This window comes from Corvus kubaryi, unplaced genomic scaffold, assembly GCF_017639235.1.
Source record: "Corvus kubaryi isolate FWS band 111438036 unplaced genomic scaffold, C.kubaryi_AGA036_p1.0 split1-65, whole genome shotgun sequence".
Classification (NCBI taxonomy): domain Eukaryota; kingdom Metazoa; phylum Chordata; class Aves; order Passeriformes; family Corvidae; genus Corvus; species Corvus kubaryi.
In genome coordinates, this window is record NW_024582080.1 from 2,316,125 (window position 1) to 2,329,460 (window position 13,336).

The 13,336-nt window shown below is 39.1% G+C and overlaps 1 protein-coding gene across 7 annotated transcripts in view; it reads right to left on the bottom strand.

Annotated features, from left to right (window-relative positions):
• ATP7B (ATPase copper transporting beta) overlaps positions 1-13,336 on the bottom strand; it is a 43,192-nt gene that overhangs the window by 9,248 nt on the left and 20,608 nt on the right. For 5 of the 7 annotated variants that reach the window (XM_042014215.1, XM_042014217.1, XM_042014213.1 and 2 more), the window contains exons 3-15: positions 12,081-12,338; positions 10,788-10,951; positions 9,815-9,976; positions 8,302-8,378; positions 7,762-7,936; positions 6,958-7,191; positions 6,679-6,770; positions 6,432-6,559; positions 5,207-5,361; positions 4,862-4,996; positions 3,826-4,020; positions 2,168-2,350; positions 451-631 (exon numbers count right to left, since the gene is read on the bottom strand). In XM_042014215.1, the coding sequence (XP_041870149.1) occupies positions 451-631; positions 2,168-2,350; positions 3,826-4,020; positions 4,862-4,996; positions 5,207-5,361; positions 6,432-6,559; positions 6,679-6,770; positions 6,958-7,191; positions 7,762-7,936; positions 8,302-8,378; positions 9,815-9,976; positions 10,788-10,951; positions 12,081-12,338 (2,139 nt within the window). The remainder of the gene's footprint in view (positions 1-450; positions 632-2,167; positions 2,351-3,825; positions 4,021-4,861; positions 4,997-5,206; positions 5,362-6,431; positions 6,560-6,678; positions 6,771-6,957; positions 7,192-7,761; positions 7,937-8,301; positions 8,379-9,814; positions 9,977-10,787; positions 10,952-12,080; positions 12,339-13,336) is intronic. The other 2 variants (XM_042014219.1, XM_042014214.1) reach the window with 1 other exon arrangement.

Genomic DNA, 13,336 nt, shown 5'->3' on the forward strand with positions numbered 1-13,336 from the left:
TCCAGAGAGTCTGAAACAAACCTATTGGCCTAATCAAAAATATGAACAGGAAACAAAAGGTCCAAGTTAATATGGAACTAAAGGGTAGGATATAAAAAGTTTGCTCTAAATGGGGAGATAATGCTAAACAGCAAACTTTGCTATCTGCTGGACCATTCCTCTGTCCAAAAGGAGTATTTCTGGGTATGCCTTATTGTCTATGTATGGTATGGAATTTTCAAGTACCCAACACTGTACCTAATTCTCATTTAAGTTTCTGAATTGCAGAGTTGCAGAGAGTTGCAGAGAGAGCTTTAATTTTTGTTAAGGCACATTTTTGTCCCTCCTGTTCTTTGCTTCCTTCTGTCCCAAATCTACCTTTTCTTGTACATAGTTTGGCAGGTGGTTGGTGCTGTTGATTCATTCTCTCTCACATTGCAGCTGGAACAGGGGCAGCAGGGGCAGACTCACCTTGTGATTCCAAGAGCGTGATCACTGCGTTATCTCCCAGAGGAGCACTGCTATCCCCACTGATGTTAACATCCAGCTCACTGCCAAGAATGGCCTCAACTCCTCCGACCTTGCAGCTGATACCACAGCCTGGGACTGCCTGGAAGTCAGTGCAGTATCCCAGGCTCTCAGTGCCAAGCTCCTGCAAATGTAACCAGAGGCCATCATCAGTCTGTCCTGCCCACATGGGGCACAAATATTAGATAACTCTTGCCAAAAAGAGACCTCATTCCTCCTCTTGATAATGACTGACCAATTGAAAACTAGCCTGGAGTATCAGCAGCACAGAACTAAAAATAAGAATGCTCTGGGTGTGCTGTGGCTAAGACTTCTAGAAAAGGGCAGCCAAACAGATCACAGCCAGGTCTCAGCACTAGCACCAGCAAACCATAAGGAACAGCTTTTTCTGGTAGTTCAAGGTTGAAACAATTAGACTGGGGATTCATGACCTTGGCCAAGACTAGGAATTATAGAGAAGTATTATAACATTAAGCCATGCAGCTTCTAAAAGATGCAACTTTAGTTGACCTCACAGACAATTGACTGTGGTGGATCAGACCTTTTATATATATGTAAAAGTACAGTGAAAAACTGTATCTAATTCCTGGAGGGATCTGTCTGGATGTTAGGGAAACTGGGTTTTTCTGTTGAGTTAGGGAGAGAAGGCAGTGAGTACCTTCAAGATGAGAAAAGGCATTATCAGGATCCTATGAGTTACAAAAAGAATGGAGAAAATATTAATTTATAAACAAGTTATTCTGGGTTGTCTCTGGAAGTTGGAACTATATGTACCTTTTAGTGACCTTAAAACACAGGGATGATAAGGCAGGTGGTAACAACATCAGCCAACAGTATAGCATTACAATTCATAGAAGCCCATGATCCAGTAATAACTGCTGCATGGGATGACTACAGAAGTGTCAGGGTACTAAAACAAATTTAAATAGAAAATGTAAAATACAAGAAAGGCAACTGGTTCATTGCTTATATTCTCTTTTTCCTTCTAAATTTATGTTTTTATTTCTAAATTTTATCACTGAAAGATCTAGTAAGTTTGACATTTTTTTAAAATTATTTTTGACCTGAACCAATTAATGACTTTCCTTAGCAGACATAAATTGCTTATTTACACAGGCTTCCTATTTTCACTATGACTTGTGTTTTCCTTCTTCCTGAAGCTTGAGGAACACATGAAATATATAAATGACCTCTGAGCATATGTAAAATTTGCAAAGACTTGAGTAATGTATTCATTCATTTGTGAAACTCACAAATATCACAGTTTAATATTCAAGCTTTAAAGCCTTTTGCCTAATTTATTCAAATGAGCAAGTGACTAATAGAAGTGACTACAGTCAGGTAACATATGAAATGTCACTACACACATTTGCTTCATTATGTTATTTTAAGTATTCTTCCTGCATATATTCCTTATTTTCTCATTAGATCAAGATAAACTTAGTAAGATCTTGCTTCCAGTGTTAGCAGAAAAAACCACTTCTGGTAATACACCTTCTGGTAATGTCCAGACCAAGATGCACAACCATGCAATCTCCCAGCTTTCCTGCCTGTTACTGTTTAGGCAGGCCTTTTCCTCTGGGACCTGATGATTTTATACAACATTGCTGCATTTTCACAGATGGCTTCAGGCCTTGGATGAAATAAGAAGGCTAAGTACCTCTTTGCAGTATTTAGTGACAGCCATTCCTAAAGGATGCTCGCTGCTGGCTTCTGCTGTACCAACAACTGCCAGTACCTTCTTCAGGGGGAGCATGGCTGTGTCTCCCATCAAAAGCACCCTCATGACTTTAGGAACTCCACAGGTGATGGTCCCAGTTTTATCAAACATCACAGTCTTGATCTGCAAGAAATAAACCAGAGTTACTGCCTAAGCCCTGCAAGCACAGGGATGCTTGTATGTTTATGGCACACAAATACAGTCAAGACTTTTACCCACACAAAGACAGAATAAACCTACAGAAGCAGGGATTCCTGTATATACATTGAACTACCTGTATAGTAGGTCTCCTTATACTTTCTTATTCATTTCTAATAAAGCTACAAGATCATTCTGTGCCCATATCAGGATCTCAGTGTAATGTAGGACTGAGATGCATACACAAAGGACAGTACATGCATTCACACACAGGATTCATTTAATGGGCACCTTAATCACTTTTACCACTAGGTATGTGATGCAAAGAGGGCTTTTATGACTGCAGTTCTAAACAATTAAAAATAACACTGAGGAAAGATGACTGAGGAAGTGGTTTCATGATAAAGAAGATGCAAAGAGTGCAAAAAGTTCAAGAAACAACAACCTAAGCAAAACTGATGTCATGCTAGTCACCAAACTCAGCCATCACTTGTCAGCCAGGCCAATGGGTCTTGAGGAATCAGAAATGAACCAAAAAACACAGCCCCACATATACTGGAAACCAAAGATAAAGTCAATTCTAATCCTCAAAATAAACATAGCAGAGAAAAAACACAAAACCCAAAAAACTTATCAAAGTAGGCACTTCTTCCATATCCAGCTATTCCAACACACCAACCTTGCAGAATCCAACAGGTCACCTAATTTTTGAAGTCCTGACCACAGCCTTGCATGGATCCAAAAGGTAAAAACTCCTAGCATTAGTTAGCAGTCTTTTTGGTTTGGTTTTTTTTTTCACAGAGCCTTGGAAAAACTATTGGTCCAGTAAGAATAAGAATTATCAATCTGATTAACTTGCTGTTACCATCCTCCTCCCTTAAAATGTTCTGCATATGTCTAATATAGCATGGCTTCAATTCATATTCTTTTCAGCGGCTGTGGACATGTCAAACCTCCTTCTCCTTCAACCTCTTCCTTCTCTTCTCATAATTTTTGTGTCTATGAAGGTTTTTTCTGCCTCCCTTCTATCTTTCTTGTCTATATACTAAAACAGCTTCAAATCTTTTTTTTCTTACATTCTACATCTTAAACTACTGATCAGAGACAGTATGCATTTCACAACAGCTCTCTGAGGAAAGAAAAAACCCCACCAGATTATTGGGCTCTTTTGCAGAAGAGGTGAAGAAAGTGCAAAAGTCAGAAACCTCTGAGGCCTTGCAGAGGATTAGGAACCTCACAGTCATGAGCTTGTAGGATCTGTTGGCTCTCAACACTTTGCTGTGACTACTTTGAAGAAAGAAGGTCAGATTTGTCTTCTTTACCTTAACGAGCAGCAATCAATTAAAAAAAAAAGTTTCCAGTCTTCCTGTCTTCCTTTGGACCTGCAGGATTTCCTGGGCAATTATATTTCATGTAGCAATAGCTGGGTAAGCTACGAAAGTACAGAATGAACTATTCACCTGATGTGCCATTTCCAGGGGTTTTCCACCCTTGATGAGAATACCATTCTGTGCAGCCACTCCTGTGCCCACCATTACAGCTGTGGGGGTAGCCAGGCCTAAAGAGCAAGGGCATGCAATGCTCAGCACAGTGATCGAGGTTTGAAATGCAAACCTCAGTATTATTTCAGCTTTTGAAATGTTTTTGCTCTGATTCTGCAAGAAGAGGGAAGAAAAGGGGAAAAAAATATAAAGAAAGATATGTAAGATTGCTGACAGCAGATAACATAGGTGTACAATCAATCAGTCATTTCTGGAAAACTCCAGTACAGGAAATCAATCTATTATTGTTACTGTAATGCTAAAGAAAGGTCAATGTTATGAATTGTTTATGGCAGTATTTTCTGGATTTTTTGCTTCTCAAGCATATGCTTGTCTCTGCTCTGAGGCTCCCAGATGTAAACATAACTTGCTGGAATTTCCCTTAAAGCTTAGCAAAGGAGAATGCTGTTTCCAGGCACCCAGACCCACCCCCTGTTGCTGAGCATAGCAAATACACATCCTAAAGATAACAGAAGCTCAGCTTGTTTCTCAAGCCAAAACCACTATCTGCCATCAGAAACAGGAATGCTCACAAAAATTTCAGACATGACAGCAATGGCTCAGCTCCTTGCAATGCAGCTGTAGATCATGTTTAGTCCAGAAAGGCTGTTGATAATTTCCATTTGTAAGAACCCCATGCAGAACTAAGGGGTAAATGCAAGTATATATTTGTATCTGCAGAGAGATTTTAAATAGAAATACCATGTTTTACAGAAGAATTTAGAGAATTTTCTGAGTTGGAAGGGACCCCCAAGGATCATCAAGTCCAACTCTTAAGTAAACGGCCCACACAAGGATTGAACCCACAACCTTGGTGTTATTAGGACCACAATCTAACCAACTTGAGCTCCTCTCAGGGTCATTATAACATCAAACCTTATCTGGAGAAAGTATGTTAATTACATTGGAAGACATCCTAATACAAAAATCCAATTATAATAATAAAACTACTTACAGGAAAATATTTTTTAATAATATCAAAATTTACAAAACCAATTGTGGTCCATGCTATCAATGTCACAGTTGAGATGATGATGATAAATGGAACAAAGTATCCACTAAATTTATCTGCCAGTTGCTGGATGGGTGCCTATAAAAAAAGAAAAACAGTTATTTGCATGTTCATGGTCGAAACACATAAATATGCAGAGTTCATGAAAATACACAATAGCCTTTATCTGATTCTTTTTTGAAGTCTGGAAAAACACTGTTTGCTGAAGTGTGTAAGTATCAAAACATAAAATCTTTTTATTATTCAATCCAAATCTGTGAATAAGGTTTTCTTCTTTATTACTTTTACCTTTGACATTTGAGCTTCTTCCACCAATTTCACAATATGTGCCAGAGTGGTATCACTACCAACATGAGTTGCATTAACAAGAAGTGAGCCATGTGCATTTATAGAACCAGCAATCACTGTGCTCCCAGGCTTTTTAATGACTGGCATAGGTTCCCCTGGAAAGAAAAGGTAGTAATAAATGAGCCAATACCCCCAACAGCACAATCCATTAGCACACAGCTCATTTTATGTTAGCAAAATCAGTATGCTAAGCAATAATGACCAGAAATCACATACTGTGTATCTCTGTCTGGTGAAGACATGGATAAGTAGTGTCATACTTTTACAAACCTTTTCTTCTGTTTAATTTCAAAGCAAGTGCTGTTTCCTTGGTCTTAGCTTTTTGGTACACCATCCCTCAAAAGGGCCAGAAGCAAACTTGTTGGAAAAGGAACGTCTAGGAATTTCTCCATTAACAATTTGCATAGCAGTGGGAGTTTGAGAAATCTGTCTTTATCTCCATGACCCTCAGTTTTCAAAGATCAGAAAGTTTTTTCTGTGGAAAAGCTCCCATTCCCATGCTACCTCTCCAAGAATACTAGCTCTAGAACATCTTTGTTTTCTCTATTTTTAGTGGTAGTGAGAACAATTGGATCTCTGAATCTAAGGGTGTCCCTCTTCCCAAGTAAAGTAAGAACATAACTAGAACAAGTAATCCAATGCCAATGTAATTTTTTTTATATCCTTTATTTTTAAGAATTGCACAAGGCATCGAATCCTTATTATATTTACAAAATGAAATGAAAATCTCAGAAGATGTAAAAAGTCCCATGACCCCTAATAAACATCAAATTTTGAGGCTTTCTTTCCCACTCCTTGCCCATTGCCTTGTCATACAAACCCAAACTTCTCATCAATATTTCTACATCATCCTTTAGAATTTATTTCTGAGGAGGTACCATCTCTACAATACATTCCAGGAGAAACTCCAACCAGATCGCTGGAATAATGACAATGCTGTTATGACTGTACCCATCCCATCAGTGGCCAAACTGAGAGGAAAACCTTCAGTTTTAGGGTGTGTGCAGATACAGGATTTGAACTCAAGCTCACGAAGGCACAGCCACAGCATCCATTAAGGTGGGAGGCTATTCAGACAGCAGTGTTTGGGTTGGGTCTACTGTCTTTTCTTGTAACAAAGAGTTCTAGAAGATTTCACTTCTTTGTGTAAGATAAGGGAAGTTACCAGTAATGAGAGACTCATCTGCCATAGAACTGCCTTCAATGACCTTTCCATCCACTGGGAACTTTCCACCAGGAACAACTTTTATAACATCACCCCTTTGAACAAGTTCAACAGGTACTTGCTCCTCCCTGCAAAAGACATAAGTAGAACAGGCAGGTTACTTATGCTATCAGCTTTCAGGTTAACTGGATCAAGCCTAGTCTGTGACTCAGGCAGGCTGAAGGGATTTTGATTCATAAATACATACCTGACAATGGAGTGGTCAGGTCCAAGAGTCACCACAGTGGCTTCTGTGGCTTGAAGAGACATAAGTTTAGCAAGAGCTTCTGAGGTCTTACCCTAAAAAACAGAGATTAATGTTTAAGATACATTGAGATATATAAATCCTGATATGTACTTAACACAATGAATTCTAAACAACCTTTCATATTACAGACTACATCAGAAACAGCTGACTCAAAATTCCTCTGAAGAGTTTATTCTACTCCTATCATAAATACACAATATTTGTGCGGAGATGAGTTACCTTGGCTATGTGTTCCAGCCATCTGCCAAGTGCAATGAACACAAACAACATCGGAGGAGTGTCGAAGAAAGTGACTGGGCTTTTCTCTGCCTTTTCAATGATTGCTACTATCAGGATCACACAGGAATACAGATAAGCAATCGTCGTGGCCAGTACAATGAGCACATCCATATTGGTCGTCTTGTGCCTCAGTGACTTGTAAGCTTGTACGTAAAAATACCATCCACCAAGGAACTGTTGGTGTAAGCATGGACAGACTCGTACTGAGATCACAACAGTAACCACAGCAGTGATTGCAGAGTACATAACACTGCCCACAGCAGAACTAAAACCATTTAGTACATAAGGGAAGGCATTGCTGACCCATGCAAATTTGATACTGATATAACTTCAGGTCTACTAGGAGACTGACTCCATTGACATCCTCTAATTTGCACTTCCGTGTTCTCAAAACCAGAAAATATCATCCTTTTCCTCAGCAATGCAAAGGAAACAAGGCACAGAAAATGAAAGGATTTACCTACAGCTACCCAATTAGTTTGCAGACAATCAGGTATCTCTTTGTTTTAATATTACCTTCTCCACTTGGATACTATCTGATGCAACTTTGGCAGAAGTAAGAGCAATGAGTAAATACAGAATGGATAACTTGCAGAAAAGTGCCACTTTGTTCTGCATAGGTGGTACAGACAAGAGGGCAGGCCTAATCCACTAAATCTTTCCATTAGCCTGTCTTTATCACATGAGATTACATAAATGGGAGATGGATAGAAAGCAAACCCCTAGGAAGTAGTATGGACATACCTGAACAAAAGTGCAGAGGATAAAGAAGAGAAGATTCAAAATAGATAATCCAGGAATGAGATTCTGTTCCAGCACCTTAGACCCGTGGTCCCCACCATTGGGTATTTGCATATAAATCATTATGACTACAACAGGAATACCAAACACTAGGCTATACAAGAAAGATTTCCTCCACCTGAAAAGGAAAAACTGTAAATCCATGGGTTTTCTACACCCCACAGCACTCAGGCTCAACTGTACTGGTAGAGCAGGGCTGGGGTTATTAGCACTGTACTAACACATGGCTTTGGGATATTTTCAAAGATCCAGTATTTTGGAACAGCTTCAGTGTCTTCTATATATTCAACTACATAGACTTCTGGCAGTTAAAAACTAAAACTAATGAAAGTAATAAAAGTACTTGAACCAACTGATGAACGGTAAAATTAAACATGCTTTACACAAGAATAATCTAATTAACTGGGAGGGGCACTGGGGGGAGTAGAGTCACAAGATATGATCTGGATATGTTCATTAGTGAGGGAGAAAAGAAATACTCACTGCTGTATTTCCTTTTTGTGATCCAGGTTATGTGCATTTGGAGCTCTTTTAGCCACAGAAGCATGAAAGCCAATTTCCTTTTTATTGAAACAGAAGGAAAGATAAGTTTGTTTTGATGAAGCTAACCATATTACTTATAACACACTTAAATGACACTATTTTTAGAAGATATGTCAGAAAAGGACACTGTTCCATATTTAATAAATTCCAACCCCTTATTTATTTTTAGATCCTGCCAAAATGAGTGGATATTTCAGTCAGTACTCAAAATTCAGACTGCAAAGGACTTCTGGTACCTATACATGAACAGTGTATAGATGCAGTAAGTGTCCTAGTCCTTAGGCAAAGGAAGCTTCCACTGACAGGTGGAATTCTGCTGTACTCTTCCTAAAGGGAAATACATGCCCCTTTCACCTCCACTGGAATAATTAGGAGAGATGGGACATACCACAAAGGAAGTAAAAATGCATAAGCCACTGGGCTAGACAACCTTGTGAGCCAGTCCCTAACACTTCATCAGTTTAATAGATACACCTAAAATCAAAAATTAAAGTGTCTAAAATCAGTTTAAACCCATAGAACACCAAACTGCAGGGCAAAGCATCCCAGAAACAAATATAAGCAAATATAAGCATGGCTGACACTCGGGTGAGTTACTGCAGTAGAACCATGCCTCCCGCCCAAACACCCTAAAAACCCAAAGCACACTTGCAAGAACAATACCTGCATCATGAAATGCTTCTGTGGCAAAATATGCTTTAGAGAACTACTCTACCAGCCTGAACAGTCTACTAGTTAACATGTTAATAACTGCTTCTGCATCAGTTCTGTGGTCTAGGAGATCTTTTCTGAGTAAATACTCTAGAGCATGGCAGGCAAACAGTCTCTGCTGTCCTCCTGACTACTCAGTGCGTCCACCTCACACAGTGTGATCTCTTCCCTTCTGGTGGGACAAAAAAAGAAAGAAGTTTTGTCCACATCTGGGCCATGATAACAGTAGAATATATGATCTGTGTGAATACTGGTAAGCCAGGATTTTTTTCATTTAGCATCAGGCTGTATCACAAGCTGTTTTGATTTAAAAAGATGTGGGAACAGATGCAAGTGTATACTGAGATATGTAATACTTGTGGCATGAGCGGTGGCAAAACTTCTTTTACAGCCTTTTTCACTGTCAAGAGAAAGAAGTATTTTTTTCTGAATTATCAACACTTCACTGAAATGACTGTCATTCTACATACAGAATTGCAAAAAAAATTAATATAGGACACTTTTGCCAGATACAGATGAAAAAAGGTTCTTATTGTAGTTTCTAGTATGTGTGTTTTTAGAGTAACAGCTGGGGAGCCTATGCATTCCTGCGGAGCACAGCAGCCTCACCACAAGAGTGTAAAAACATGGCAATAACTATGGCATCTACAAAACCAGTGAAACCTCTCAAATATCAGCTGCTTTATTTCCTTCTAAATTTCACCATGTAATTGTCCATACACAAAAAATTTCCAAAGCCTACCTTGATTACTTTTATAATATCTCGAGGGCCAATAATTTCAGGATCAAACTGGATGTGAGCTTTGCTAGTTGCAAGTGCAACTGAGGCAGAGAATATGCCATTTGTTCTCATGAGTTTGGATTCAATATTGTGAACACAAGAAGCACAAGTCATCCCTGTAATCTAAATAAAACACAGTTTTGAGTCATTAGCAATCCCCCACATTCACCCAATATTTGTAGATGTACTTGAGACAAGGCCTCAGCCTAAAGGTTTTACATAACTATCCACTTTTATTATAAAACTGTGCAGAGAGCAGATCTAGTCACAGCTATGTATTTGTATGGCAGCACTCACACATGCTATTAACTGTAAAAGTCTAACTAATAGAGTTCCATCAACACCTACATCAACATTGCCAAAGCCTAACTCTGCATGTGTAACTTCATCTCGCTTATGTAAATTTTCCTGTGGCTTCAACAAGGCATGTTCCCACTTTGTGATCTATTAACAGAGCAGCAGACTGTTGTTATCTGTCTTGCAGTAAGTATTTGTCAGAGAATAAAAATTAGTATTTGAGGAATCCATCCTTCATATAAACAATTTACTAATTTTACTGATTTTACCCGAAGATCCTTGACCTCTATACAAAGCCCTTAACATTAGCAGTACATATTTGTTGACACATTCTCAGTTACCCAGAGTCTGTACTCAAGTGCCTTAAGAGAAAAAAACCCTTCTGTTTCATTTCTGCTTTCTAAGAAGAGTCTAATCTGTACATAGAACTATGACTTCTTATTTCAGTGTTTTTGGATAGGTTCTTCTAAGCCAAGTTGATTCTGTCATTTCAGCAATTATGAAAAAAACAGCATCACCAGCCAGAACTGAGCTGCTGAAGCTACAACTGCTCAAGCAAAGGTATTTGCAAGAAAATGAGTCTTCCAGACCTGACTTTTCCAAAACCAACATATAATTTCAAATACACATGACTTACAAGAAGCTCCACCTGCCCTTCTGTTTCTGCATTATCTTCCATGACAGTAGCTTCAAAACCCAGATTCTGGATCAGCTGTGCTATTTCAAGAGGCTGTATGAGTTCTGGCTTGTATTTTATCTCTGCTTTACCTGCCATCAGTGCTACCAACACTGAAACAATTCCTGCAGTGGCAATAACAAAAATATTAGATAATGTAGCTCCCTTGAGGGAAACAAAAATAAAATATTACAAGTGACTCTCACTAAGGACTGTAACGACTTAGAGACATTATAAGCCTACTGATTTCTCTCTGCCTCCTTCTAGTGTTGTTCCCTAGTCACAACAGCAAAGTTTGTACAGAGACACAGCCACACTGAGTTTTCCTTTAGCAATGAGAGGAATTGCAAGATTTACACATGGAAGGAGGTGAGTTTTGCTATGATCTAATGAAACAAAAAGGATGTTTGGAAGCAATCTTTACACCCATAGCTGCAAGATCTACCCTAGACTCTTGTCGTTTGGAACAAGCCACACAGCACGACGCTAGACCTTTTTATTTTCCTGCTCTCCACCCCTCCTTATATTTTAATAAATAAAAACCCCACAGAAATCTACATTTAGAATTGAAAAGCAAAACATAAAAATCACAAGATGAAAAAATAAAATTGTTTTGAAGACCTAATGCATTTTTTAATTTTTAAATCAAGGCAGTGAGACCATCACTGGGAGAGTGGGGACACAGAAATCAATAAGCAAAACCTCCCAAAGGCATGCTGATACAAATGAAACCAGACATTGCTAAGGCTCATCTGTTAATCTTCTGTACGGCCAGAGGAAAGGCAGCCCCAGCCTGCAGACTTCTAGACTAGTAAACACCACTGTGCCTAAGCTTACTCTGGCAGTGGAGCCATACATCTGTTTGTACCTGCTTGTGCAAATATGCCCTGAAGGGTAAGTTTCACATCACAAACATGCCAGAGGTCTCAACGGCTCTGGACGAGATGGATGGCTTTGTAAACCAACAAGGCCCTGAAAACTAAATGAGAACCATTTCTCTGTTCTTGTCTTCAGACTGATTTGAATTTTTTATCACATTACAACAAATTATTGTTGCAAGTATGTTCATCAAGTTTGTCCACCAGTGCAATAGGACAGTTGAACAGTGGCATAGTTACATTAGCACTAAGAAAGAGCATTAAGTCTATTTAACTTTCAGATGCTGTATGGCAGCCTCTTCCATTAATCTCATAGAATGCCTTTTCCATCCCATTGTCCCTTATAGACTCATTATAGGAATCTTAAATTTATTACCATCTTCTTTCTGCAAATTTCTTTCAATGGTAGACACACACGATGCACAGGTCATGCCTGTGATTTGTAAAACACACTTTTCTTCTGTGGCTCCACTGAGCCTGTTTGACCCATCAAGGTGAGGACTGTCTGGAAGAGCATCTGAGGCACAGCCTTGGTGAGGAGGCTCTGGAGCTCCAGGTTTCACGGCAGCTTTGCTGGCATCAGGCTGGCACCTGTGTTCTCCAGTAGCAGTATCTTGAATAAATGCACAATACACTGAACAAACACTATTTACAGTGTGATTGGATGATGCAGAAGTACAAACAAGTCATATTTATCAACCACACAAACCCTCATTGTTGTTTGGACAGTGACATGATAACCTTGGTCTCCACATGGAAGTAATATAGGTTGTTACTATGCTCATAAAAATACACATTCACCAGTACAACTTGCATGACCATTTAACTCTACAGAACTAGTTTTCCACTTTCAGATGGCAAATGATTCCCTGCAATTTCAATGCCTAGAGCTGACAGCTACCTCCACTTGATAAAGATATATTGGTATCTAAAAGGTCCTTATCCAGCACAGAGAATGTAGTCCAGTCATATCCATTCTGTCATTGTTGCCATCTATGCAGAACTCATATCACTTCATCTCAACAAGGAAAACAACAAGTTTCTCAACAGGTTTGTCTTTATGGCACAGTATTCATGGTGCAAGTACTGCAAAATGAGTATTGGAAGCACCCAGGAGACCTGAACACAAACAGGCCTCTTGCAAACATTTTTACCCTTGTGCCAAATACTGAACAGACACACAACAACTCAAGCTGTGTTCCCAAACTACCTCCCTTGGGCAGAGGTTTGTGTAAAGGAGCAGGAGTTGCTTCTGAACATGTTAAACACAGGGGGTTCCCTCCTCTTCCACAGATGTATTGGAAGGTCTCCTACCAACAAATTATAAACTAAACAAATCATAATTAAATGCCACATACAGGCCCCTCCTCATTTGTAGTAGTACCACAGATTCAGAGGGATTGGAACCATGAGAGAAGTGAATAGGATGTGGTTTTCTGTGATCAAACTGCTTAATTTCAGGTAAACCACATCAGTCTTTCAAAGCTGATATATTTAGTTGAAGCAGGTAAAAATCGCCACATTAGAAATTTGCTAGAGAGGAGATTGTGCATCAAAACTTTTTAAACATTGAGCACATGTGCAAAATGCACACACTGCTGCAGCTGACATGTAAAAGCAGGTGTTTCCACC